The sequence below is a fragment of the Panthera pardus genome, unplaced genomic scaffold, assembly GCF_024362965.1.
Source record: "Panthera pardus isolate Hobbes unplaced genomic scaffold, ASM2436296v1 HiC_scaffold_4, whole genome shotgun sequence".
Lineage (NCBI taxonomy): Eukaryota > Metazoa > Chordata > Mammalia > Carnivora > Felidae > Panthera > Panthera pardus.
Genome location: NW_026526969.1, coordinates 14,252,529 through 14,279,165, shown reverse-complemented (window position 1 = coordinate 14,279,165; position 26,637 = coordinate 14,252,529). Strand labels below are relative to the sequence as shown.

General features: G+C 60.1%; 1 protein-coding gene across 10 annotated transcripts in view; it reads right to left on the bottom strand.

Moving 5' to 3' along the window:
* Positions 1–4,272: 4,272 nt before the first annotated feature.
* The window catches only part of IQCE (IQ motif containing E), a 40,468-nt gene continuing 18,103 nt past the window's right edge, over positions 4,273–26,637 (bottom strand). For all 10 annotated transcript variants that reach the window (XM_053893739.1, XM_019422486.2, XM_053893741.1 and 7 more), the window contains 15 exons: positions 25,151–25,221; positions 24,127–24,199; positions 23,874–23,923; positions 22,271–22,434; positions 20,876–20,931; positions 19,529–19,728; positions 17,456–17,560; positions 15,968–16,058; positions 14,459–14,629; positions 10,889–10,912; positions 8,213–8,314; positions 7,671–7,792; positions 6,666–6,769; positions 5,654–5,752; positions 4,273–4,528 (listed from right to left, as the gene is read on the bottom strand). In XM_053893739.1, the coding sequence (XP_053749714.1) occupies positions 4,416–4,528; positions 5,654–5,752; positions 6,666–6,769; positions 7,671–7,792; positions 8,213–8,314; positions 10,889–10,912; positions 14,459–14,629; positions 15,968–16,058; positions 17,456–17,560; positions 19,529–19,728; positions 20,876–20,931; positions 22,271–22,434; positions 23,874–23,923; positions 24,127–24,199; positions 25,151–25,221 (1,545 nt within the window). In that variant the 3' untranslated portion in view covers positions 4,273–4,415. The remainder of the gene's footprint in view (positions 4,529–5,653; positions 5,753–6,665; positions 6,770–7,670; positions 7,793–8,212; positions 8,315–10,888; positions 10,913–14,458; positions 14,630–15,967; positions 16,059–17,455; positions 17,561–19,528; positions 19,729–20,875; positions 20,932–22,270; positions 22,435–23,873; positions 23,924–24,126; positions 24,200–25,150; positions 25,222–26,637) is intronic.

Here is a 26,637-nt window from a genome sequence, read left to right as displayed (position 1 = left end):
GCTCCGGGCAGATTCCAGCAGGATCTAAGGGCCTGGCAAGCAGCCGCACGCAAGCAAAATCTTGGGGAAGATTTATTCCCCAGACATCAGCTGTCTTCTGCCTCCGGATTCGTGGATTCCTGTCAAAGATTCCTTCCCTGCTCCTAAAGCAAAAGCCGAGTAGAATTTGGGGAAACACCCCCAGATGAAAACACATTTTCAGTTCCTTTTTAATTTTTAATGTTTTTATTTTTGAGAGCGAGTGCAAGCACAGGAGCAGGGGAAGAGCAGCTAGAGAATCTCAAGCAGGCTCCTCGATCCCAGTGGGACCGTGACCACCAAAATCCAGAGTCGGACGCTCAAGCGACTGAGCCACCCAGGCGCCCCTCACGTCTTCGTTTCTTGACGCTCGAGTCCTCTTGGGCCAGCAAGGAGAAGGGAGGAGGGGAGGCGGGAGAGGAGGGAGCCGCGGGCGGGCGGCAGGGCCTCTTCCCTCCGGCCGGCCCTCTGCACCCCAGCCGGTGCGAAGCAGAGGCCCAGCGGCCCCGGAGAGTGAGGTTTCTGAAGCACACAGCCTGGGCTACAGCGTCGCACCCCTGGGGGCAATTCAAAGTGACAGGATTTACTCGGCAAACAAGACAAATACCCTGCGAGACAGCTGTTCTTTGCAGCGCAGGGTGAAAACCTCATCCCTTCCGAAGACTCCTGTATAAACGACGCATAAAGTTACAACCATCTAAATACACGTGCCGAAGGCCAGTGGGTCCACCGCTTCCTCCCCTGAGCCACCTGCTGGTTTCACGTTTTAACTCCCAGGTGGGACTTCTCGTTTTTAAGGACGCTTAGCCGGCGGGGAAGTGGGGCTAGCGGGCCCTTGGGAACGTGGCAAGGTGGGACCCTGGAGGGGCAGCCCGCCGGACCTCCGGTCCTCAGAGAATCTCTGAGCCACGTGACAGCAGGTGCTCTTGCCGGAGCCACAGCAGGGCTGTCATTTAAGCTCACTTTAAATTGTGTTCGGATCTCGAAGGGTAGCGGGCTTTCTGCAGAGGGTATTTATTTCTCGAAATCAGAGACAAAGGCGTGCTGTGCTCACCCTGGCAGACGAGCTAGGCCGGTCTCCCTTTTCCTAATGCTGTGGGTATTTTTGCCAGGACGGAGGTTTCTGGTCTGTCTGAAGGGCCAAGAGCACTTGTCAGGACGACAGTGGACGTTCATGGGACAGGGCACAGCCAGCACGTGCCGTCGGGGCCATGGGTCTGTCTCTCAGAGTCCCTCCCTCACACAGAGAGGAGCGAGCAAACAAAACCCCCTAAAAACCCCATCGAGGGGCGCCCGGGTGTCTCAGACAGTGAAGCTCCCGACTCTTGGTTTTGGCTCCGGTCGTGATCTCCCAGTTCGTGGGATCGAGCCCCGCATCAGGCTCTGTGCTGATGGTGTGGAAGCTGCTTGGGATTCTCTCTCCCCCCTCCTCTCTGCTCCTCCCCCACCTGTGCCCTCTCTGCCTCTCTCAAAATAAACTTAAAAAAAGCCATTGAGCTGCCCAGTCAGCGACCTCCCCACTGGGAGGCCTGCGGGGCTCCTGGTCTTGGCGGTCTCCCTCTCCGGACCCTTGCCTGTCCACCCTGGCGGGGACCTCCCAGCCCGCACTCCTCCTGGGCCCCTGGGCACGGAGACCCGCAGCTGAGCTCCCTGGAAGCTGCCTGCCACTCGGCTCGCCCCTCGGCACAGCCCTCACGCGTCTGTCTGGGCAGCCGCCCGGTCCCGCCCCATGCTGTTCCCACTAGCACTGCCCTCCCTGCCCTCTTTCTCCCCGGAGCGTGCCCGCTGGGTGGGTGCGAACCGAGGGCCGCCGGGGGCCGTGACACTGCCCAGACTCCTCTGTCGTCATCACCCGGCACCTTCAGGAATGCCACAGGACAGCCTGTCCCCGGCTCCCGGGCTGGGGTCTCTCCGGCATCCCGGGCGGCAGGAGCAGCATCTCCGTGGCCAGGCCGGGTCAGCCCCCGTGCGTCCCGGTGGGGGACGGCGCCGCTTCGGGAGGGAGGGGCCGGGGGGGGTGGCGGCAGCCTGGAAGCCTCGCCTCCCCGCGGTCAGGAGGCCCGGCTGTGGCAGCACCGGGTCAGCTGGGTCAGGACCGGGAGATGCGGCTTCCGCTTCTGCACTGTGAGGGTGGCCGGGGTGGGGGCAGGGCACATTTCTCTGTCAGCCCCCAGCCGGTGTGCGGGTGCTGTGGTGACAACCAGGGCGCGGCGAGCCGCACATGCCCCGGACTCCCCACGGGAGGGCACGGACCTGTGCCTTTGGGGCGCTTGATGCCTGAGGTCGCAGTGCCTGTCTGCTTTCTGCTGGATCCCTTTCCCCTCCCCTGCCTCCCTGGAGTGGGCCCCGAGGCCCCATGTGGGCAGCGGCCCCCAGCTGAGCAGGCACCGGGAGTCGGCGCTCCAGGCCCTCCTGGCTCTGCAGGCGGGGAAAGCCAGCCCCACGGCCGGGCCCCACAAGCAGGCTGCTGCCTGGGGTTCTCCTCGGCGCCTGCAGGGCCACAGGGCCACAGGGCAGGCCATCCGCCAGAGGGCGTGCACACTGGACTCTGGCTGAACTCACGGTGGCCTAGAGGTGCATCAGTGACCGAGGCGGCTTCGAGAATGTTTGCGTTTAATCAACAATGCTGCCCCGAAGGCACACAGGCGGACGCGTGTACATATTTACGGTTCTTGGGGTCGTCTCCTTGGAAAACACAAGCACACAGACCGATCTTGCCTTCGTGGCCCTGCCCGCTGGCCAGGCCCCTCCGGTCACGGCACACCGGCCAGCCCGGACGCCACGCGGGGCCTTGTTCTCCAGGGCCCGAATGACGAGTGGGTGGGAAATGCCCGTTGTTTGAGTGACGGGTGGGAGGAGCCTCGCCCCAGGAGCGGGCAGGCCCCCAGCGCTCGCCCAGCCCCTACAGACCCTTGTCTCCGAGCCCGGGACCCAGGGGAGGGTGGTCGGGTCACTGGGGAACAGACCCCACGCGTGAAACAAGCCAGGGGCGGCAACAGATTCGGTCCAGTTACCAGTCGGTCCAGTGGGAAAGACGAGAAACAAGAAAATGGTCTTCGCAGCCCACAGACCAAACCAACAAAAGACTAAATCGGCCTAGCTTTCTGGCTGGGCTTTTTTTTCTCAAGCTGTTGTGTGGACGGAGCCTGACCGGGTGGTCCTGGCGGCTCGGGGTGGACGACCATGGACGGGCTCTAGCTGGTTGTGGCGCCAGAAGCTTCCTGGCCACGGTGAGGAGGGCCAAGGGTTTCCCCAAAGAAGAACACATCCTACTCCCCAAGGTTTGACCTCAGAAGGGCTCCAGCCGGCACACTCAGTCCAGGCAAGAGTGAGCTTCCTCACGCAGCTGTGTGGCCTGTGGACCTGTGGAGAGTTGGACGCCTGGCCTGGGGACATGGGGCTCTTAAGACGCCCTTGATGTCCCCCCCCCCACCGCGAGCCTGAGGCTCTTCTCGTTCTCATCAACAAAGGCTGACCTTGCAGACAAAGGGGGGGCTCTGTGTTTGTGTGGCACAGGCTGGGTGGGAGCCGGGGCCCGCACGCAGCAAGGGCCTGGGGCACCCTCGTCACCTGCGGCCCGCGGGTGAGCCCAGCACCCCTGCCCTGCCCGGGGCCTGGGGACAGCTGTGCCGCTGCACTTCTCAAAGGCAAACCTGATGGTACTTCCTGGTTAGGGTTTGGTGCCTTTTAAGGCTTGGCCTACCCAGTGACAGGGTCTCGCCAGACTCCTTCCTGGGCACAGCACCTCTTGGGCACAGGGCCCCGGCGGTGGGGTCGATGGTGGGGGAAGGTCTGCGTGGAGAGGGGCAGGAGGAGGAGCCTGAGGAACACGAGCCCCTCTTGGGGCCCCGATGTCCTCGTGTCTCACGAGACTTGGAGACGCCGTATCCTGCCACAGGGGTCTGTCACATCTGCCTCTTCCAGAAAGTACTTCGCCTACTTGCCGGGTGGAGATCAGAGCACGTGGTGCCAGAGAAGGCGGTGGCGGGAGAGGAACAGGGTGCCGTCAGCGCGGCTCCAGACGAGGCGGGCGTTCCCAGCTCACGGCCGGAGGCCAGGAAGCGGCTGCTGAGACCGCGTCTTTGCAGGGCCCCCGGCTGGCCCGTCCCGGGCAGAAGCATCTGTCCGTCTGACACCGAAAACTGCGCCGCCGGCCCTTCCCGGAGACGAGGTCATTCAGGATTCCCTGAACAAGCAACCCAACAGGCGACCAGACCAACGGAAGAGGAGCACCGACCAGGCTGCTGAGGTGCGTGCGGAGCACGGAGCTCTTTGCCAACAAGGTAAAATACTCTGCAGTCGTAACTGTAGTCCCCACGTCCTCTAGGACACGCTTCGTCCTCCAAACCCCGAGCTTCCCTGCAGGGCCGTCGCCGCGTGAGGGGCAGGCCCGGAGCCTAGGGCGGGGAGGCGGCCTTCCTCGGGGCCACAGCCGGGGCCACCACGATCTCGTCGGAGTCGTCAGAGCTGCCGTCGTCCGCGGGTCCCGGTCCCGAGGGAGAGGACGGCCCTGCAAGGAACCGGAGCGGGGTTGTCACCGCAGCTGCTCGGGGCCGGGGCGCGCCCCGGCCGCCAGTCTGGGACACTTGGCACAGCGCCTGCTCCCTGCCGGGCGGGAACGACCTTCGGCGTCAGCGTCACACGGCCACAAACCACCTCAGCCTCCGTGCTCAGCTCTGGACACCCGGGCCGTTGCCAAAAGGCAGACACCCGCAAAAGGTGAGGCTGGCCGACAGCGAGCAAGCTGGAGCACGACTGGGGGGCCTCTGAGGGCCGCCCCCACCGTGGCGCCCCGAGCCCGCGGCCTGGGCGGGAGCTGCGACCCAGCGCTGGCGAGGCTGGCCGCCAGCTGCGTGTGTAAGAGCCCGCTTCCTGGTGGCACGTCCACCTGGGGAGACGGGCACGTGGCGCCCGGTGGCCCCTCCCCCACACTCTTCACTCACAGCAGCCTTCCAGAATCCCGTCTCTGCTGGAAGGGGGCGCCAGCTGCAGACAGCCTGCGCCCGAGGGGCCTGAGGAGGGGCCTGACGCGGGCGAGGGATGGGAGGGAGGCCCGCACTCTGCCCGGTGAGGGGCAAGGGGACGGCCGGTCGCTGGTCGCCGGTGGCCGGTCGGGGGGAAAGCGGGAAGGAAGCCAGGCTCGGCCGCACCGAGGCGTGTGGCTGCACAGCTGGCCTCTGGCGCTTTCCAGAGAACATCTGAGAGGAGAGCCTCAGGACGCTCAAACATCCGTTTCCAAGGTTATCTTCAAAAACACGGTCACGATCGGACCAAACAGGGCCGCACGGCCCTGCCGGGAACTGAGGGCCGCGTGTGGGGTAACGCCCCTCGGCGGGAGACGACACCGTCCGCAGGAGGAGGGGCTTCAGGGGGCCGGGGGTTCTCAACGGCCCGCCCGGCTCCGCGTCTTCCTAGGGCATCCCGGTGCTGCTGCCCTTGGCTCTTGACACGCGGGGCCTGTGGGGCACCAGAGTTCGACGTCCGCGAGCCCCGACAGCCCGGGCTGAGCGACTGCAAGGGACGCAGCCCGCTCTCCCGTGTGGTGACTTCCCGGGCGGACACGGTGGCAAGCCTTTGGCTCCTCAGGACATTCTCCGAGACCCAGCCCCCCAAAGGCCGCGTCGCCCCCACTCACCGCAGCGGGGCTGCAGGGCTGCTGGATGCCCCGGAGCCTCGTCCTCGGCCGCCGGCCCCTCCGCGGTCTCCCCGCCGCTCGCCTCACTGTCCTCTTGACCTGAAACGACACGCAGACCAGAAGTGCCGGCCCTGCACGCGGCCGGCGTGGGACACGGGCAGGACTCGTCCCCTCCCCCCGTCTTTCCACCCCAACACCCGGGTTTTGGCCTCCTTTGCTGAGGTTTCCTGACACGAAGCCCCGCTCCCTGCCTGTCCTCAGACTCCATCTTTGTGACCTACGAGCTCAGGACAGAAAAGTCGCTGGAAACGTTCCCACGTGAGCGCCACGTGGTGACCGCGTACGGCCCTCACTAACAGGACCTCAAGACTGCGTTTCTTGCTCCGGTGACCGTCCCAAACCTCCCAGCACCGCCTTCTTGCTCATCAGCAGCGTCATAGTACGAGTGCGAGCAGGTCACAGCAGAGGAAGGGGGAGGGGAGGCCGGAATCGCGGGGCCTGAAAGCAACGTCCAGGCTCTCGCCGGGCGTCCGCCTCACATGCGAGGAGACGGGCCCTGCCCGGGACCCCACGTCCGCCGCCGGGCAGAGCTGACCGGGCCTCACTGCTGGGGTGCGGCGCCCCTGTCAGTCCCAGGGATCTCTGCACTGTCTGGGGGCCTTGATGAGGCCGAAAAGCAGATACACGCAAAGCTCAACTTAAAACCAACAAACAGGAAAAGCATGGGTCCAAAGGAGGGAAACCACCAGCTCCGGTTAGAGCCAAGGATAAAGACCAAAGACACACGAGCCACGAAGCTCCAAGTCTGTAGCCCGCAGGTGCCCGGAAGCCACCGTCCCTGACCCCGGGGCCGCCTCCAGATCCAGGATCTCCCCGATGCAGCCTCCCTGCTGGTAGGCGGTCACAGTGGACAAGCCCCCACACGGGCCCACACACCCCACGCTTCCGGGCAGTGGCAGCTCTTTGCTGGAAGCTCAGAGGGCCGGGGAAATTGAAACTGAAGTGACGTTACCAGGAGAAGGGGCCGGGCAGGGTGGCGAGGAGAGCTGGCTGTGTGTGGCCGGAGCGGGCTGCCTCCTTCTGGGGGCTGCGGTGACGGCTCTCTGACTGGCGGCGCTGCAAGAGAGAGGCCAGCCGCTTGGACTTCACGGAACGCCCCCGTGGGCTGAGGCCCACGGCGGGGCTCACGGACGTGCGGGAGGCCGGCAGGGCTGGTGCACGGCCAGGGTCAGGGCCAGACGCCTTCCTTTCCCACCGTCTCCCGTGCCTTTCCGTCCCAGCGGACACGGTCACCGGCCGTGGTGGCCGTGCCGGGATGGACCCTGACCCGCGTGGAGCCCCCGGCCGTCTCCGTTCACGGGGAACCAGAACCATGAGATTCGGGCTCCACCTGGCTCTCCTGTGGCAGAGAGGAACCAAAACCGACACCGGAGAGGAAGGGCAGAGTGAGGAGGGGCAGGGAGCCTGAGCCCTGCAGCAGAACAGCCCCAGCCCCCTCCTGAGGGACACTCCCCCGCCTCGGTGCAGAACCCCCCCCCTCGCCCCACAACAGCTAGGAGGGGCTGTGACTTTCTGCAGCCGGTGCCCCCGCGGGTCTGGCGCCACAGTGCCACTGAGAAGGAGAGAAGGAGCGCTGCCCTGGGGGGGTTCTGACGACGCCCGCGCCTTCCTGAATGCTGGGGTTACGTCACATTTTCTTCTAACAAGGACGATGCGTTAGGACGAGCCGACCAGCCTACAAAGTGGCGGGTACCAGAACCCCACGGTGTCTGGCCCCTTCTTCCGGTTTCCCCCACCCGGGGGGGCCGTTCCGGGAAGGCCAGAACTCACGGGTTACCCCAACTGCACAGGCAGGAGGAACTCCTCACGGGGTGTTTCTGTTCGGGTGACAAACCAAGGTCCCAGCTCCTACACCCCGTGCCCGGGCACCACCTGGACGGGCAGCTCCCCGCACCGTGTCTGTGGCCGGCGTTTCCCGGGGATACAGAACAGAGTGGGGCCCGCCGGTTGGACTTACCTGCGCCTGACCCGTGCCAGGTGCGCCCGGAGGACGGACTGGATGGCGGTGATGGCCTCCTCCTGTCCCGGGCTGCCCTGGGCCTGGGCGGTGGGGCTTGGAACACGTGGTGACGGAGGGTCCTGCGGCAAAATGACAGTGAGCGTGGCAGGGGCCCCCGCCTGGCCCTCAGAGAGCCAGGTGCGAGCATGGCCCCGTTCGGGGTGGCTCGTCTGGGTACTGTGTGCTTAGCACTTCCTGACTCTCAGACTCTGGAGATTCTTAAAACGGATGTCTTTGTTTTCACAGAGTAGGACGACGCATATCTTTACTGCGTTAAGATTATACCTTAATCGTGAGATGGACGTGTACCTAGTACGTAGGCACCAGACGTCACATCCACCTGGAGCCTGCCTGGCCCGATGCGCCCCGCGACGGACAGTAAGGTGCAAGGTAGGAGACCGCGACCAGAAGATGCCGTGCTGCCTCGGTGGGTGAGGCACCAGACGCGGAGACGGGGAGAGGGCGGCTAGCGGGCCGCTGTGTCCGGCCCCGGGGCTTACCTGTCTGGGCGGGCTGGGGGGTTCTGAAGCACACGCCTGGCTTGACAACAGCTTCACCCGCGCTAGATGTCCCCTGAACGCTGCCTGAAGCACCACAGCCGCCTGGCAGGGAACGGGGAGAGAGGGAAGTAGACGTTAATTCCCCTGCAAGGTGGCAGCTGCGGAGGAAGGGGGATCCAGAGGGAGAAGCCCCAGCAGCAGAGAAGTGACTTCTCTCGCTATTGTGTAACCACGGCCTCTCCGTCACTCACCTAGCGTCTCCCCCAGGGAGAAACAGACCCATCGTCTGGGCAGAGAGAGGCACAGTCGCCCGATCTCGCGGGAAATCACATCATCTGTTAGATGCTAATAAACTTAGCTGCCAGTGTGTGTCCATATTTTACAGTAGTTAGGTTTCCACGTTGGGTAGTCTGTGCCACACCACATGCTTTCCGTACACATCTTCCAAAAGCGGGCAGGGCAGGGGCGCCTGGGTGGCTCTGTCGGTTGAGCGTCCGACTTCAGCTCAGCTCATGACACGGTGTGTGAGTTTGAGCCCCACGTCGGGCTCACTGCTGTCAGCACAGAGCCTGCTTGGGATCCTCTGTCTCCTTCTCTCTACCCCTCCCCCACCCGTGTTTTCGTTCTCTCTCAAAAACAAGCAAGCATGAAGAAAACACAAAATCAAGCAGGGTAGAGCACGATCTCATACTGCTGCAAAGGAATTATTTATCCTTTGAACTTAAATAATTTCTTCAGACGCACATGTGGACGCTCTGCTGAGTTCTGCAGTCAGGGTCGTGGGTCTCGGGGGCAGCAGCCACCAGCCCTGGGTGAAAACGTCACAGCGTGACAGAGGATTTCGGCTATCACGGCATTTTAGGGGAACAACACGCTTAGTTTGTTGAGTCCTGACACATCGTGTGTTTAGATACCTAGAGGCTTCCAGAATCAGTCACAAAAAAAAAACACCCTAACACCTTTGCTCTGTCCCTATGGAGGGCAAGGTAAAGCAGACGTCCTGAACTAGGGTTAAGAAACAGGCCCCACAAAGGGCACCTGGGGGGGCTCAGTGGGTTAAGCGTCCGACTTCGACTCAGGTCATGATCTCGAGGTTCGTGAGTTTGAGCCCCGCAACGGGCTCTGTGCTGCCAGCTGGGAGCCTGGAGCCTGCTTCGGATTGTGTTTCCCTCTCTCTCTGCCCCTCCCCCACTTGCAATGACACTCTCTCAAAAGTAAACAAGCATTAAAAAAAATAAGCAGGTCCAACAAAGTGCGGTAAGGGGACCTTCATTAAGGCAAAATCAAACAGGCAAACGCACATGTAGACCGACCCAGGGGGCTCGCTACACGCGGACAACAGGGACCTAGGGCTCCTTACGGGCGACACGGGCTGAGGGTGCTGGCTGCTGACTTACACCAACCACAGCTCGGCCGCACCGCACCTGCCTGGAGAGGCGAGGATGCTCGGGCCTGGGGCGGCACCGAAGACCTCAGTGGAGCACGACAGCACGGGCCGGCCGGCTGGTAGACGCGCTCCAGGGTCCCTGGAGGAGTCCCAAGCTCACCCATTCACCCACTCGTTGCACAGATTTGCCGAATGCCTACCATGTGGCAGGCTGCGTCCTGGGAACTATGGACACAGTGGCCCAAAGGCAGAGTCAGCCTTTGCCTCCGCGGAACCTCCACTGCAGTGTGAGACAAGCAGTTTACGAAGAAGTAAGCTACCAAAATATCAAACAGGGATAAAAGCCACAAGGAGAAATAAAGCAGGACACGAGGCCGGAGTGATGGCTGGCACGGGGTATTCGGAGAGGGTGTCATTGAGGAGGTAATGTTTCGATACGGACCTGTGTAAAGCGAGGGGGCAAAATGTGCAAGTATCTGGAGGAAGAGCCTTCTAGGCAGAGGGGCAGCAAGTGCAAAGGCCCCGTGGCAGGAATATGCTGGTGTTTTCGAGGAGTGTTAAAGAAGCCTCCAGACTGGCTAAAGAAGAATCAGCAGGGCTGGAGGGGTCGCCAGGGCATGTGGCACGGAGGGTGTTCGGGCAACAGCTTTGGAATTTGCTCCAAGTTTAGAGCAGGTCTTGTGCGGTGGTGGGTGTTATTTAACAAGTAAGACATGTCACCCCGGAGGCTGCGTGGGGAACAGGCTCGTGGGGAAGGCAACAGCAGCAGCAAGGGGCCGTGCGGGTCCCAGACTCCGTCAGTCCCGGCACCTCCCGGCCCGCGTCCAGCCGCTCACACACACCTGCTCTCCTCCCGGGCAGGCTGTGCTCCTTTGCACACCCGTCTTCTGCCTGGAGCCCTTCCTCTCGGCCCGGGAGCCCTCACATTCCCCAGACCCCACGGCACACCTGGACACGAGCCCTAAACCACACCTGCCACCTTGACCTGCGACGACCCATCTGCTGTTTGAGTCAACATCTTTTTTGAGTCCCGAGGGCCCGCCAGGTTGCCTGACTCCGAACTGATGACCGAGAAAAGTGTGTTGAAAGAAGGAATGATTGAATGAACGAACGAATGAATGAATTTGAAGGTGTGAAGCTACCCAAATATTCATGTGATGTTGATATCACTTGGGGCTGGTCTGATTTCACGAAACCAAGTGCCCGTGACGCTTCCTGGGACATCCCACTGGGACTTTGCTCCGGTGCAGAAATACATATTTTGAAACGGGTGAAATAAATTTGCTTACCTCGTCCAGGACGGCCTTTTTTTTCTGAAATAAAGAGATAGATCATGAATTAACACAAGGATGAATTTTTTACAGGAGTATTCATTTCCTGATCCTGCCCCTGCCCCAGCCCCAGTCGCCATGGGTGGAAGAGCAGAGTCGGGGTACCAGGGCACGCCCCTCACAGAGAGCCCCCTCCTTGCCACCCACACCCCAGGAGGCTCCATGCATCTCTGTTCCTCCTCGGCCTGGCCGACAGTGCTGAGGGGCCAGCAGCCATAACTAGACGGCCGGCTTTCTCAGGGCGGGTCACGGTTAAAGACGAGACACCTTGGTGTCGCCTGCGACTCTTGGCCAGCCCGTGGCAGCGAGCTCTGTGAGACAGCGTCTCACGAGCATCAACACGTGTGCGTGTCCTCGGCTCCAGGTGGGGAAGCCCCTCCCCACGGCTGGAGCTGTCTTGACACGGGTGCCCTCTCCGGGTGCTCACACAGGGGCTGGGCACTGCCTGCCGGAGAAATTACAAAGGGGACCCCGTCCACGGGTCTGGGTCACTGGCCCCCAAATCTGATCCGTCGTGAGAAGCATCCAGGGACTTGAGAAAAATCAGCTACACCCAAGACAGGCTGATCCAGAGTCAGCACAGATGAGACCCACGAATACGTATTTTTATAGCCCAGGTCCTTCCGGGGTGGGAACCCCAGGATGATACATGTGCCTGTGGTGGACCGTGGCCACCGTCGATAAAACATGCATTAACCAGCTCGTTTTCAGTATTAATCAGAGTGCACAGCCCACAGCCGTTACAGAAAAGGATTTATCCCTTGACAGATGGAGGGAAATGGAGTATGAGGACCAGCAGAGTGGGGAGAGAGAGAGAAAGAAAGAAAGGGGGGAGGGAGGGAGGGAGGAAGGAAGGAAGGAAGGAAGGAAGGAAGGAAAAAAACACGTTTGATAACAGTAGTGGTCGAGACCGGCAAAGAAAATCTCAAGCAGCAGACGAGGACGGGAAAGTACTGGCAGGGACACGGGGTGGGGAGTGAGGACGTCTCACGTGAAACCTGGAGAGAGCAAAGTGGAGGCGTGGGACTGTGCCGTGACACACGGAGACGATGGAATCGTGTTGCCCGCGGAAATGGCCTCTGACTCAGGAGACGTGCCGGTCCGCGGCCGGCCGCAGGCCCTGGCCAGGGCAGCCTGCGGCTCACCCCAAAGCTCGCGGGGCACCTGGGTGGCTCGATGGGTTAAGCGTCCGACTCTTGATCTCGGGTCGTGATCTCACTGTTCGTGGGATCGAGCCCCACGTCGGGCTCTGCGCTGACAGTGTGCAGCCTGCTGGGGATTCTCTCTCCCTCTGTCTCTGCCCCTTCCCCGCTCTCTCTCTCAAAATGATAAACTTGAGAAAAAAGCTTAGCTGGGTGTGGGGCACAACCACACTGGCTGGGAGGGCTCCAGGCGAGTCCAGGGCCTTCCTGCTCACGGCCTCAGACACCCTCGAACCCCAGCGTGAGCCGGAGACGTGCAGACCAAGCGGACCCCAGAGGGAGGTCCCAGGACTCTGGTTTCCGACCGAGTGGCCTTTCAAATGCTTTGTTCCTACATGTCGGTACGCGCATTTCCGTTTATTCTGAGTTCTTTTAAAGCAGAATCCTCAAGGAAGGAAGGATTTAACTCATGAGTCTCGAAGCCGGCCGTGCCCCAGCTCCTGGGGGGGCGAGCAGGGGGAGGAAGCCAGTGCCTGGTGGGTGGGAGCAGGGAGCGAGGTGGACACGGCAGGTGCCTCGGAAACGGCGAGCTCCATCCGGTCTGGGGTGAGGAGGACCGGGAGCCCGCGACGCCTCCTTGTGCCAGAAAGCGAGGGTGTGCCAGCAAGACCAGAGGCACGACGGACGGAGCCAGACGGAGCACTCCCACTGACCGAACGTGGGACGGGCTGAACGCTACCAAGAGTAACAGTAATTCCTCTTAGACGCAGTGATGCCGCCGCCCCGCAGAGCGTGGGGGGAGGAATTCTGGCCGCCGCAGCCGCCACCACACAGTTCCCTGTCCTGCCATCAGTGCTTACCTAGTACTCGGAGGACAGCAAAGCCTTGACCCTGCCTTAACAGAAGGCCCCGGGGCTGTGCTCTGCGGACCAGCTGATCAGGAAAACTGCTTTACGGAAGAGTGCCGGCCACTAAGCAGGGGGGGATCTGAAGTCATCCCGCAACCGTGCGAAACGAAGGGCTGAGCTAAGGCGCGTGAGGCTGCTGGGGCCACCGGTGAAAGGCACGTCACGGGTTCATCAGCGGGGAAAGGCGTTTCTTTACAGCGGCAAACGCCGGCAGCCGCACCACCCAGTGCCTGCGGCTAGATGTGGCGGGACCGCCCGGTGTCACCTGTGGGAAGGGAGACCGTGCGCCCGGAACCACCTGGGGGGTGCTCTGGCCAAAAATGTTCAACCTGAAGCGAGTCAAGCCTGTGGACCTAACCTGCCCCTTCCAGGAAATAGAGGGGACCAACAACAAGTGAAGGGGCATCCTGGGACACCTGGAGAGGTCTGAATATGGAGGCCACGCCAGGTGACGTCAGAGTCACTGCTGCGTCCCTGGGGCATCTGACGGCACGTGCTGCGGTCCGCTAGGACATGTCCTCGTGCTTACACGATGCAAGCCGGACCCTCGTAACGTCTGAGCCTCACGTCCACGTGGCGCTGGGGAGGAATGGTCGGAATAGAAAGCAAACGTGCCTGCGTGTCGACTACGGGCGGGTCGGGTTGGTGGCAAGAATTCCTGGAATGCCCGAAAGTCTTCCGGCCCTTCTAAATGTCCTGTGAGTTTTCGTGATGCAAGTTTGGAAGAAACAGCAACTTAAAAAGCCCTCCTGGCAGCCTTCTGATATTCAGGCAAGGAGGGGCCTCACCGGGGTTTGTTGGTTCCCTCGGGAGAAAGCACCCTGCCGTGTTCTACAAAACCAAAAACCGGGAGCTCTCTCGGGGCGTGCCATGTGGCTGGCGCAAGGAGACGGCCCCCTCGTCCCAGGAGCTTAGGAGAGGGCCCCAGTCTCCCCCCCCCCACCACGGCCATGAGACGGCGCCATGAGACGGGGGCTCCCTGGGCCCCTCGCCCCACTCTCCCCAAGCACAAAGGCGCTCGGCAGATACACAGCCCCTGCCTCCCTCCTCCCTCCGGCTGAGACGCACGCGCTCGGAGGCAGGTTTTTCAGTCACAGTAAAATGGCCCACAGCCCAAGCTGCTTCCTCCCAGGCGGCCGCAGAAAAGGGGCTCCTCCGGGGGTTTCAATTCCAGTTGCTTCCGAGATGGATCCGCTTCACTGTGGATCCCATGCTCCGGCCCATGCTCAGAGGGACGGGGCGGTGATTCCAGAATGCGGCCGCCGTGTGCACCGGGTCACTTCCTTCCCCGCAGGACCCGCTCCCTCCACCGTGGGGCCAGGTGCTGGTGCCTCCCTCACCCCCGAGACATTGTCCTCAGCCGTATCCACGCTGTCCCTCCCGCACGTTGCCACATGCCAGCTGCACACAGCACAGAGCCCGCGCGTCGAAGGGGCCCCAGGGGCACAGACCACGGCAGGGCCTTCGTGGGCTCTCACCTGGTGTCTGTATACCCTCCACCGGCTCTGCAGGATCCTGGCTGCCGTGTCTCTTCGCCCCTCGGAGCAGGTGGAGGGGGGCCGGGAGAAGCCCTCCTCGCTTGTATCTGGCTCAGAGTCCTGCTGAGAGGGCCTGCTGGTGGGAAGGGAAGGTCGGGGTTCTTCCGGGGTCTGCAGGAAATTCAAGGTGCAAAGGATGATTAAGCCGGGCAGGGAGGACGGGGATCAGGTAAGGCGGCACGATACAGGCAAAGCTCGTCAGAACGGGCTTTCAGTTTAGAGGAAAAATCCGTAGCCACACGTCCAGCCTTGTGACATCTTTCATGTCTGCAGAAACGTGTTGCTAATAAACAGATTTCAGGTAGGTCTTCATCCACCCCCCTAAACCTGGGGCGGGGGCAGTGCTCCCCTGGGGAGCTCCCCTGGGAGGCGGCCCCTTCAACCTAGGCCGCACTTCCTGAGCTCAGTAACACGTGTGCGTTACCGCCAGGTTCACCGGCTTTTCCTTTCCTTGGTTTTCTGGCCTAAGACACTGACAGCAACGGGACTCTGATTCAAGGAAACCGATTTCTCGATTTCTCGATTTCTCACTTGGTTTTGGAGACGAAAAGAATTGCTGCTTTGATCATTGAAATAAACCTGGTACCTGCCACACTGCAGGGTCCGGATTCATGGTCTGCAATAAAAATCAACATACTGGCCTGTTCTCACCGATGGAGACACCCATTGCTGGAGAATGCTCTCGCAGAGGCTGGAACTTAAAAACTGAAACTGCCCTGGGTCCAAGGCGCCCGGCCCGCCGTGCAAGCACCAGTGCCCCCGAGCCCGTCGGCCACTGTCACCAGCGCCTCCCGGCTAGCCCGGGTCCTCCTGCTACCTCACCTCAGGGGGGCTTGTCTCCTTGCCCAGTGCTAACGCACCCCACATCTCTGCTCTCCTGGGGCCAGATAACATCTGTCATCGTGTGATCTGTCCCTGCCTGTGCTGCTTACACGTACCTCTGACCTCCAACCTGCCGTTTGCCTCACACACCTTCGACACCTGGACATGTGTGACATTTGGTGGCAGGCACCTGGCACCCCCCCCCCCCCCCACCAGCCCTGGGTCAGGCCTGCTCTCTGTCTTAGCCTGAAGCTCACACTAAACACGCAGGGCTGGGGACAGGATGTCCTCACCAGATATCCCTCCTTCCCCTGTAGGGCCTCCTCATACTCCTCACCTGCTAACAGACAACCCTTCGGTGTATGTGAAATCTGGGAAGGACTTCACTCGTCAGCTTAGCTAAGACTCGGATGCTAGTTCAAAAAGTCACTTAACTGACGGTTAATTAGTTCAGAACTCTGGACTCAACACACACAATTTATGGAAGTCAGTGGTGACGATAAAAGGGAAGTGGATGGCCAACGTCGGAGCCAGGAAAATCCTGGGGACAGAGACAGCAGAGCCGTCACGCGTCCGCCCAGAGCCCCACCATGCCCGGACAGGAAGCTGGGCCCAGCTGAGCCATACCTCCGGGGTCATTTCCACGGGGTCGTCTTTTTCTTCTCTCTTAATTTCTCCCAGTTCTTGAAACTTCTTGGTAAGTGTTTGAATTTCCTCTCTAACGTGGGAGGGAAAAGACGCCATCTTACTGGTCATCGTGCTGTGACACGTGTCTGTGTGACAGCAGCGATGGCCGCCTGTGGAGCTGGCAAGGCCACCTGTCCCAGGGCGACATGGGGTCTCTGGCTACCACCCCTCCTACACCTCAGGCCGGTCCGGTGCACAGGACTGCGCTCTGCGGTCTGTGGGTCACCTAGATCTGGGGCCCAGAGAGGGCGGGGACAGAGGACGTCTGGGGCCAACAGCACTTCTGGAACATGGTAAGAGTTCTGAGGCCACGAGGGACAAATGGGCAGGAATTATGTGTTGTTTTAATTTCTTTATTTTAAATGGGTTTAGGGCGGGGAATCCCAGGCAGGCTCTGAGCTGTCAGCACGGAGCCCGACGCGGGGCTCAAACTCACAAACCGCGAGATCGTGACCTGAGCTGGTCAGACGTGACTGAGCCACCCAGGCGCCTCCTATTGGGGGCTTTTGACAAACAATGTGACTGGAGGAAAATACGATGTGTGCCTTCACTACAGGTGTCTGAGGCCAAGCAAGAACAACTCTTCCCCGTGTACCTGCCCTTTCCGGTCTCCTTTGATCCCGCCTAGTCAGTTCTCCTACAAAATATTTTCGTTCATTCCAGTAGTCTGTGTCTTACTTATTATTCTGAGTGCTAGGTATTTCTGCTCAGGGTTCTCACCTACGTTTGGGGGGGCATTTTTTTTTGAGGTGAATTTCGTACAACCTAAAATTCACCGTGGCCAAGTCTGCGATGAAGCGGGTTTGAGCACATCCGCAGCATGGTGCCGCCGCGGCTAAGAATGCTCCCACCACCCGCGCCCGTCGGCAGCCCCTTCCCGCACCCCCGTCCCCCAGCCCGTCTCCCTGTATTTTGGAATCCTGCACCAGGGGGCCTTCCTGTCTGCTTCCCCCGCGTGCCACGAGGTCCGTCCCTGCTGTCGCACGTGTCAGAACCCACTCCTTTGTATTCTTTCCTACAGACGTACTTGTTTGCTATCTATTCCTCAGAGACGGGCTTTGGGGCTGTTTCCGCTTTCTGGAGACTGTGAGTAGTGACCCTGAAGGAGCAGGAGGCTCTGTCCTGGGAGTCCTGATGGGGCGGCCCCCCACGGTGGCCGCACCGCAGTGAAAGGTGCGTGCCGAGGACCGGGCGTCACGCCAGGGAGGCAAACGCCGGCCTGATCGCGAAGAGCCCTTCCCCGGAGTCAGGATTTTTCCTCCGAAGGAAAGGAAGAGCCACTGCAAGATGTCAGGGCGCGGGGTGTGGGGATCGGGCTGGGGTTGTAGAAGAGCCACTCAGAGAGCCGCGCTGAGGAAAGGCAGGAGGAAAGGCAGGAAAGGCTGGGAGTCGTGTGACCTCCACAGCCTCCGCCTCTGGTGTGCTCACCTCAGAGCCTCCTCTCTTCCTCTTCTCTCCTCCTCCCCTTCCCTCGCGCCCTCCAGCTCCTTCTGCAAGGTGGCGTTTGTCTGTAGCAGCTGTCTCACTTCCAAACTGAACACACAGAAGCAGAGACGTTTCAGCGTCACAGGAACACCGATTCTCACCCAGCGGGAAGGGCTTTCAGAAAACATCGCGCAGCCTGACCTCCGTCCCCGTGACGGTGGATGGACGGCAGGGGCACTCGATCATAGCTACACAGAGCCAGGAACAGACCCGAGAGGCCCGCTGGCCCGGTGGTGGTTCATCCAGGTATTTACTGGGCGCCTGCTGTGTGCCAGCGGCTGTTACGTGCCCGGGATACCGAGGTGAGCACCATCACACGAGCCGCGGGCCCTGCTCGCGCGGGCCTCGCTGTCTCATGGAGACGGGCGTTATCCCAACAGTCACCCAATCGGGTATGTCACCCCTATCTGAGAGGACTGCTGAGGGTCCTGCCCGCGCCACACGGGGCTGCCGCCTGAACTGGGGCCCTGAGGACGAGGGGGGTTACCCCGTCACCTCCAACAAAACTGCTGCCCGATGGGCTTTCCTGGGCCCCACAGGTGGCACGTGGCTCCAAGACAAGACCTTTGCCTGACCTCAGCTCCACTGGTTCCAAGGTTCGTTTAATCTCCACGGGAATCCGAGACACCCTGACTGTTTAGCAGAGCCTCTGTCACATAGTAAGGGCTCAGCAAGCGGAAGCTATTATCATGCCGTGTGACGGCTGAAGAGAAAATCGCAGATGTTATTTATCTTTCAAGATGACTAGCCCCATTTTTGAAACCTCTCATGAAACACTAATTTTTACAAAGGACCTGCCAATTGGCATAGATGCGCTTGGATTGGAGGAGAACAAGGGGAGTGTGAAGGGGTTTTCCTCTGCCATAAATAGGCACCAGAGAACTTAGTCAGCTTAGGGAGGCCTTCTCAGACCTAAACATGCTCACGATCACCAGGGGGCGTCGCTAGACACAGAGTCAGATTCAGGAGATCTGGGTCTGACAAGGTTCTGCGTCTCCAACCAGCCCCCAGGTGGGTGGGGCGAGTGCCGCATCCCTAACCAGCTCCCAGGTGGGCGGGGCTGAGGTTCTGCATCCCTAACCAGCCCCCAGGTGGGCGGGGCTGAGTGCTGCATCTCTAACTAGCTCCCAGGTGGGCGGGGTCGAGGTTCTACATCTCTAACCAGCCCCCAGGTGGGCGGGGCCGAGGTTCTGCATCTCTAACCAGCTCCCAGGTGGGTGGGGCCGAGTGCTGCATCTCTAACCAGCTCCCAGGTGGGCGGGGCCGAGGTTCTACATCTCTAACCAGCTCCCAGGTAGGCGGGGCCAAGTGCTGCATCTCTAACCAGCTTCCCAGGTGGGCGGGGCCAAGGTTCTGCATGGCTAACCAGCTCCCAGGTGATGCTGAGGCTGCTGGTTGCCCAGGCCACACTCTGAGAGAAAACCCTCATCTCAGAAGATGCACGGGTTTGGCTTACTCATAACACAACTTTGACCAGAGAAGCCACTAGCGGACAGCGGAGGAGACAGGAACATTTTTAGGAGGCTACAACTCAAGACACTAGAGAACCAACAGCGAATAAGCAAACTCTGCAGGCTTTTCCTTTCAAACTCTCAGGGTCACACTGAACGCTTCACAGCATGTCTGTCTTATTTGGTACTTAGACAAGATCCCTTAAACATACCGCTGATTCTAAACCTTAAAGAAAATCTAACTGATGGCCTATCTACCTCACAAATCAATGAAAGTAGATTATTCTCTAGTGAAGAATTTGGGAATGGCTCTGGAATGGAGTCAAGAGATTTGAATGACACCTCCCCTTCTTTCAGTAACGTAATGTGGTCAATTGCTATCTTGTTTTTACCACTGAAGTGGCTCTTCTCTCACAAACAAGATACAGGACTTTTCAAGCACACGAAACCAGGCCAGCAGTTACTACGAGGAGCTGAGCATGTCTCCCGAGTGCGCCAGCACGGCTGGACTCCCGCCGCGACCCCCTTCCAGGGCGGAAGGTGCTGGCCGAGCCTTGCGACCTACTCTTTCTCCTGAAGCTGCGTCTGCAGCGCGTCCCGCTCGTCTCTCAGGCTCCGCACCGTCCCCCGGAGACGCTCGCTCTCCTGGTGCCGGTCACATCTCGGCTGCCGGGGCACGGTGGAGCTGGACGCAGACTGCACCGGGGCACTTGACTTGACCTCTTCTGAAGCCTGTGATGTGGGGCTTTCCATCGAACTTATTTTCTGGGGGCAAAAAGGCATTTGTTAGATTTTCTTTCTCATTTCCCTTTACGGTTGTGAAACCCAAGGAAGAGCGTGACCAATGGAAACTGGTCCCAGGCGCGGGTGTGGGCCAAGCTCTGCGTGTGACCTCACAAGCCGGGATGGCACCACGTCACCGGAGCCCGGTGGGGAGGTGAAGAGCACCCTACCCGCAGGGCCCGGCCTGGCACGGTGGGGGCAAGGCACCGTTAACAAGACGGAACGGAGGGCACATGGGAGGCGAGCTCATACGCTTTTCTTTGGGCTCACTGACCCTACCATTTCTTTAGGATTTCTGAAATTTTCAGCCTCTGTGCTTTTAATCTCACATGATAGCCCGGTTTTGCCAGCTGAGAGGGACTGACTGAGCGGCCCCAGCTCCCCGGTGATGGTGGGTGTCTCAGCCGAGAAAGCACCACCCCCTGGGCTTCCGCACCACCTCTGGGTGACCTTCTTTCCTAACGAGCTTTCTTCTCAAAATACCCACAGTGCATAAAACTCAGGTTTTCTGCTGTGTAGATCTGTAGTTACTTGATGCTTCCTTCTAGGTTTACTCCGCTCAGCCAAACCAGGGGACAGCTCTCACCGTTTTACCAGACCAGGCAGCAGACGCGGGCCCTTCTGACCCACTCCAAACAAGCGGACTGAGTACTGACCACAGGAGTGAAATCAAATCTGCAAACCCACGACAGGTATGAGGAAGTATTAATCTCCCCAACTTTCTGATGATAAACAGAGTTTTCCGACTCAAGTATTCAGGCCGCCTGGTTTCTGGAAGGCCCTAGGACGACTCAGATATTCAGGCCGCCTGGGTTTCTGGAAGGCCCTAGGACCACCTGCCTCCATCCCTGGTGACACAAGGAGTCCAAAACCGTGGGCCGTGTGACCGTGGCTTTGCCACCTGTGACACCAGGGACAGGAACGACACGACCCGTGGGTCTCGTCCAGACCTGCACGGAGTCTGCTCATTCCCGTCTGCATCGCGTGCCATGCGGGGGACAGCCACCATGCATGTGCTGAGAGCATTCTGTGAGCAAAGGGCTCATCTGCGTCCCCACTTTACAGGGCGCCGGCTCCTGGCGCTCAGGCGGGTCCTCAAGGACGGGCAGCTGAGAGGCGCACCACTCACTTTTTCCAGCTCGGCGATCCGTCTCAGCAGCCGGGGCTTACTCCACTCCGTGTAACCTGATGGAAGCAATGGCTTTGAGAGGTGAACTTGGCACAGCCATCCCGGTGGCCCCGTCAGCCCCGACCGCCCACCTCTAGCACAGCCTGTGCGTGTCCCCTTCCGCCGCGCGGCGCCTGGCAGATTCGTGCAGGAAGGGTGCCTCCCAATGAGGGAGTCCGTGCCCACACTGTGGAGCTGGCCATGCCGATGGCCTCCTAAGGCCTCAGTGTGACATCCACACCTGATCGTGCGTGCCGGTCCGAGACAGAACTTCTCAAGGCCACACACGAGTCCGCGCTGGATGCTCCGCCTTCCTCCCTCCTCCCGGCGCTTCCTTCCCCAGCGCTCTGAGCTCCGTCACCGTCACCGCCACCGCTCACCCTCTGCACCCTGCTGCGTCGCACCAGGGGCTGGACCCCAGGCCCTACTCTGCTCTCCTCACTCACTGGGGCGCTCAGTCCCAGCCCGGCCCTCTGCTGTTGCCCCCCACGTGGGCATCTCCTGCTGAGGCCTCTGCCCTGAACTCCCGGATGCACCCACCTCCACTTGGACACCTTTTGCACACCGCAGACTTGACACGTCCCCATCCCCAGACCTGCTCCTGTCTCCGTCACCTCCACCTCACAAGGACACCCTGTCCTTCCAGCAGCTCAGATAAGAGCTCGGGAAGCCGGCTCCTCCCTTCTCTGAGGCATCCGGAACCTGGCCACCTGTCATCCCTGTGGTGCCACCGTGCCCGGGGCCGCCAGCAGCCCCCATGGGGACGCCACAGAAGCCCTGGTCTTCCCGCCCTCTCTTCTGCACACGGTCCATTCAGCACTTCTCACCTCTGCCCCAGCCCCCAGGGCCCGGGTGTGGCCTTCACAGCCTGGCCCCACGACTTCCTTCCGCCATCATCGCCACGACCCTCCCACTGCCTACGTATGCTGGGCACACTGGCCGTGGGCATGGCTGTCCCCGAAGACCCTACTCACAGGTGCACGCCACTGCCCCCGACACCTGCTGTCCTTCCTATTTCGCTCCGTGGCACTTCCTGCCGCCAGACCCATGACTGACCTGCTGGCTTCTCCCTCCCAGTACGATGTGGCCTCCACGAGGGATGTCTGCTTTTGTCTAGTGCCCTCCCCAACTACCTGCAAGGGTGCTTGGCTCACAGCAGGTGCTCCTTAGATCTCAGAGTCAATTTTGGTGTTGCCCAGCAGTACGCATCTGCATTTCTGGCAACTGAAATAGGGGCGTGGGGTTGAGCGGGAGGGTCAGACTCTCCCGTGTTTTGCCACCTGCGTCCTTCCTCAAAGAACCCGAGACACGGCCTCTCCTCGAGTGCCCCTCCGCGGGTGGCTCCCGGGCCAGTACCCTTCGTGGTGGAGACGGTGGGGGAGTTGCTCAGCACACGGTCCAGGTCTTCCTTCAGGCTTTGGTTCTCCTCCGTGAGCTCCTGGACGCTCCGGGACAAGCTCAGGAGGGCGCTGCTCACTTTCTTCGGCCTCTTGACGCCCAGTCTCTTCTCCCCCGGAGACCTGGGAACAGCAAAGCCAAGGGCTAGGTTTGGGTTTCTAAACCGGCTGGATAAATGCCTTCAAGGGGGGGCAGCCACACGGCACCTGTGGGTGCCTGTCTGTGGCTCAGAGTGCTCTCTGCAGATATCTGCAGTGGAACAGGGAACCCTGACACTTAACTACAAGGAAGCAAAGTGCTGTCCCCCAAACAGAAATCTGTGCTCATCCGTCAACTTGCAGAACAAAACACTGTATTCGATAGTAGTAATATATTTTAAATCGTATCACGAAAACGTTTGTGGGAACTTACGTTCTCTCTCGTTACGTAAATAGCCGTACAATAGCTTGATTTGCCTCTTATCCTACAAAGTCTAAAATACAGTCGGTCCTCATTGTTCAGATTCCGTATTTGCAAATTTGCATTCTTGCTAACGCTTACCGTGTGACCCCTTCACAGTACAGGGCCACGGGCTGGGTGGTGGACAGCCTGAGGGACAAGTTCCCGGTGGCGGGGGGTGGGGGGCAGGAGTGGGAGGCAGGGGCGGGGGGGGGGGTTGGGGGGGGCAGGCACCCGGCTTGGCTTTCACTGCCACCCTCGGGCTGTCCACAGGCGGCACCTTCACAGCCTGTTGAGTACATGCTTTTCACACCTGGGTGCTTTCGTTGGTGAGTTCAGGGTTTAAAGCAGTCCCCTTCACAGCGCTCAGGGGCTGCCCCATGTTCCTGCCGGGGCTCGGGAGAAGGCTGATGGGCCTCGTGAGGAAGCCCGTGTGTGAGGTGCTGGCTGACAAGTGAATGCACAGACACGCTAGCGGAAACAGGTTGTGTGCTGACCAGTGGGTGACGGTCCTACGGCCCAAGGCACCCGCTGCAGGAGCCTACGCGGCACGCGCCCCGGGGGCGATGGCTTAGCAGATGCGCCCATTCCGTGTCTGCGGACGCTTTGCGGGGCTCGCCTGCTTCAAAGAGCAAAGCAGCGGCTGTCCTGTACGGAGAAAGTCTGCCAACCCCGAAAAGAAGGAAGGGAAGGCCGTGCCTGGCTCAGGGCGAATGCCTGATTTGAGTTCACAGCTCAGTGCCGAGGCAGTGATGTGGCCAAATCTGTGAAAAGGGAATCTTCGAGACGGGGAAGCCCTGATGTCTCTAATAAACTTCTTGGGGGGAGATGGACTTGTACTTGGCATTAAACGCCTTCTTAATAAGGAAGCCCTGCTTGGAACAACAGCGCTTTCTAATTCTAAGCTGGAGGATGTTACATAGCAGGAATTAAGGACTCAGAGCATGGGGAGGTGAACATGCGGTTAGGAGCCAGCACGTGGCTGTGCGTCACCGTCCCAGATGGAAACCGTTAACAGACTGATGCAGGTGCGTGCACTGCTCCAAAGAGAAGGGCAGTGCACGCAGTTCCCTGCGCTTTCGGGACCAAACATGAAACACGCTTCCCGAGGAGATGATCATACTTCTTTCCCGCGGTCTCGGAGCTCGCCAAGAGAGTCTGGAGACGATGAATCTGCAAACGCCAAATTAAAATACGTTACGGTACAAAACGAGCACGAAGGAGAACGTGCTCTGAAAAAGTTGTGATCGGGCTCCTGATTTCTGCCTACGTTGCTGGGATTCACGTTCAAGCTGAGACGGAACGGAAGCGCAGGGTGCCAGGCGTGGCGGGCGACTGCCCAGGTCACTGACTTCCCCTCCCTGAAGGGCACGCACCTCCTCGTAGTACGTCTCCATGGCGATTCTCATCTCCTCCAAGTTAGTGGTCTTCATATCAGTCTGCAGTTTGCTAGAAACCCAGTTCACAGTTAGTAGGGCAGCGCCGGCCCCCCCGGGGCAGAGCAAGGGCAAGAGCGCCTCCCAGGACGTGAGCGGAGGAAGGGCTTGGCAGAAGAGAAGCGGGCTGGGCGCAGACCCACGGAGAGTCCTCACGGCCACGGGCCCCCTTCTGTGCAGAAGCAGACTCCCTAAAGCTATTCCTCACTAAGCGGGGGGCTGTCGTGGAAGAAGCGGGGTACCCGTGAAGCCTGGGGCGAGGACAGCCGCCTCTGGGGGCGGTGGGAGGCTCCTTCTGTGAGGAAGGAGCGTCACCCCCGACCCGTATTGCCAGCACCCCCCACTCAGCATCCAACAGACTTCAGATAAAAAGCTCTAGCAAATCAAGGTGCGGAGTTCAGGGTGCCGAAATACAGAAGAAATCAGCAAATAACACAGATTTTTACAGGGGACGATTTCAGCAGAGGAACAGAGAAGGGACGCAGGGAGAGAAAGCGGAAGGGGACTCGGGCGCCACCGGGCAGGACTCTGCTCCGCACGGCACCACCGGGACCACACGGGACCAGGGCAGGCCGCTGGGGTGCCGGCGCCCACGGGCCCACAGGGAGATGGCACGCGGCCCACACCAGACCGAGGACAGAGAGCAGGGCTCAGATGCAACGGGAACAGGAAAAGATGAGAGGGAGACGCTGTTCGGGTGATGTTTGAAGAGGCAGCTAACACTTCCTTTCGTAGTTTTGGCACAAAGAGGATGCTGGGACAAGGGATGTGGGACGGAGGGTGGCGGGTGGGGACTGGGGGTGCAGTCCCAGCAGACGGAGCAGACACCGCCGCCGGGTGCGAGGGGAGGCGAGCGGGCACGTGGGCTGGCTGTAGCCAGCCTCGCCAGGGCCCGGCCGAGGAGACCCTGCGGAGCCCGCTCCCCCCCCCGGCCCACCCCCTGCCTGCCCGCGCGTGCCCGTACTTGATCGTGTTGTCCTTCTCCTTGCACTGCTGCTCCAGCCTCAGAATCCTCTGCTTTAGCCCGTTAACAACCTGCCAGTTGAACACGCGCACGTCAAGTCGACTGCTTCCGCAGTCCACGAGCTCCCCCTCCCTCCTGTCCCCAGGCTGGGCTAGGCGTCCCCTGCCCGCTGATCCCGCCCCACTTGGTCGCCGGCTTCTCCCGTAGTCCCTAGCGCAGCAAAGAAAGGGCCCGACTGTCCGGCTCTCGGCGCTGGGCGGGGGGGGGGCAGGGTGGGACAGGTGCAGAGCCTCCCCCCAACCCCCACGTTCCACACTAGGAACGCACGGATGCACCGCCATCACCAGATTCAAAGGACAACTGTGTCCACGGTATCCCCTTGGGAGTGAGCAGAGCCGACCCCCCCACGACCCTGAGCTTCACTCTGGGGCACGGAAGACCGCGTGCGTCTCGTTGTTCCTTCTCTCTGCCAACCCGTCACTGTGGGAGACAGCACGCTTGCGCTCCTGAAAGAATATCCCCTTCTTTCTTTCTGGCTACCCAAACGCCTTTCCGGTTGGATTTTAAACTAATTTTCAATTATGTTTGGTAATACATGAATACATCTTCTTGGGGAAAAATGAGAACATGTATCAGACTATGGCCCTTGACCTTAACCCCCCTCACCGAATACTGTCATCAAGCGAATTTGTGTCCTCTAGACCTTGTGTCGTGCATGTGTACCCACTGACATTACAGCATCCTACCGCACAGGCGGCCACGTGGTTTTCTCATGGCACGAATGGTCCTGGTGGACCATCCCTGTGGGGCCGCACCCCTACGTGACTTCTGCCCGATACAGTCATACAGTGTGGACACCCATTCCTCGATCGATGAGGCTTAAATTGCTATTTACGACCAAGACTTCAGTAGAAATCACCCTTCTTATGCATACGTGCAGACGTTTCTTGAAGGGCGATGCTCACCAGCCCAGTGCTCACCGGCACCTTGCTCACCAGCATAGCGTTCAGTCACAAGACACGGCAACTCCGAAGGGCGATTTGGCAGCGGGTGTTAAGGTGGAAACTGCACACACCCAAGGATCTAGAATTTCTACTTTCAATCAACTTTAATTTTAAAAAAGCCGGGGCGCCGGGGTTGGCTCAGTCAGTGGAGCATCCGACTCTCGACATCAGCTCTGGTCGTGATTCCGAGGTCGTGGGATTGAGCCCGGGGTTGGGCTCTGTGCTCAGCACAGAGCCTGCTTGGGATTCTCTCTCTCTCTGATTCTCTCTCTCTCTCTCTCTCTCTCCCTCTCTCCCTCTGCTCCTCCCCCACTCACGCTCTCTCTCAAAAAGACCCAGAAAACCCACAGCATCAGAACAGAAATGCAGAGCCCTTTCTCTAAAAGTATGCATTATTTACAAAATTCTAAATCCTCAATCACGCAGCCATTTCTGAACATAGCTGTACTCATTTATATTCTTAAAATTTTTTTTGTTCTGAAA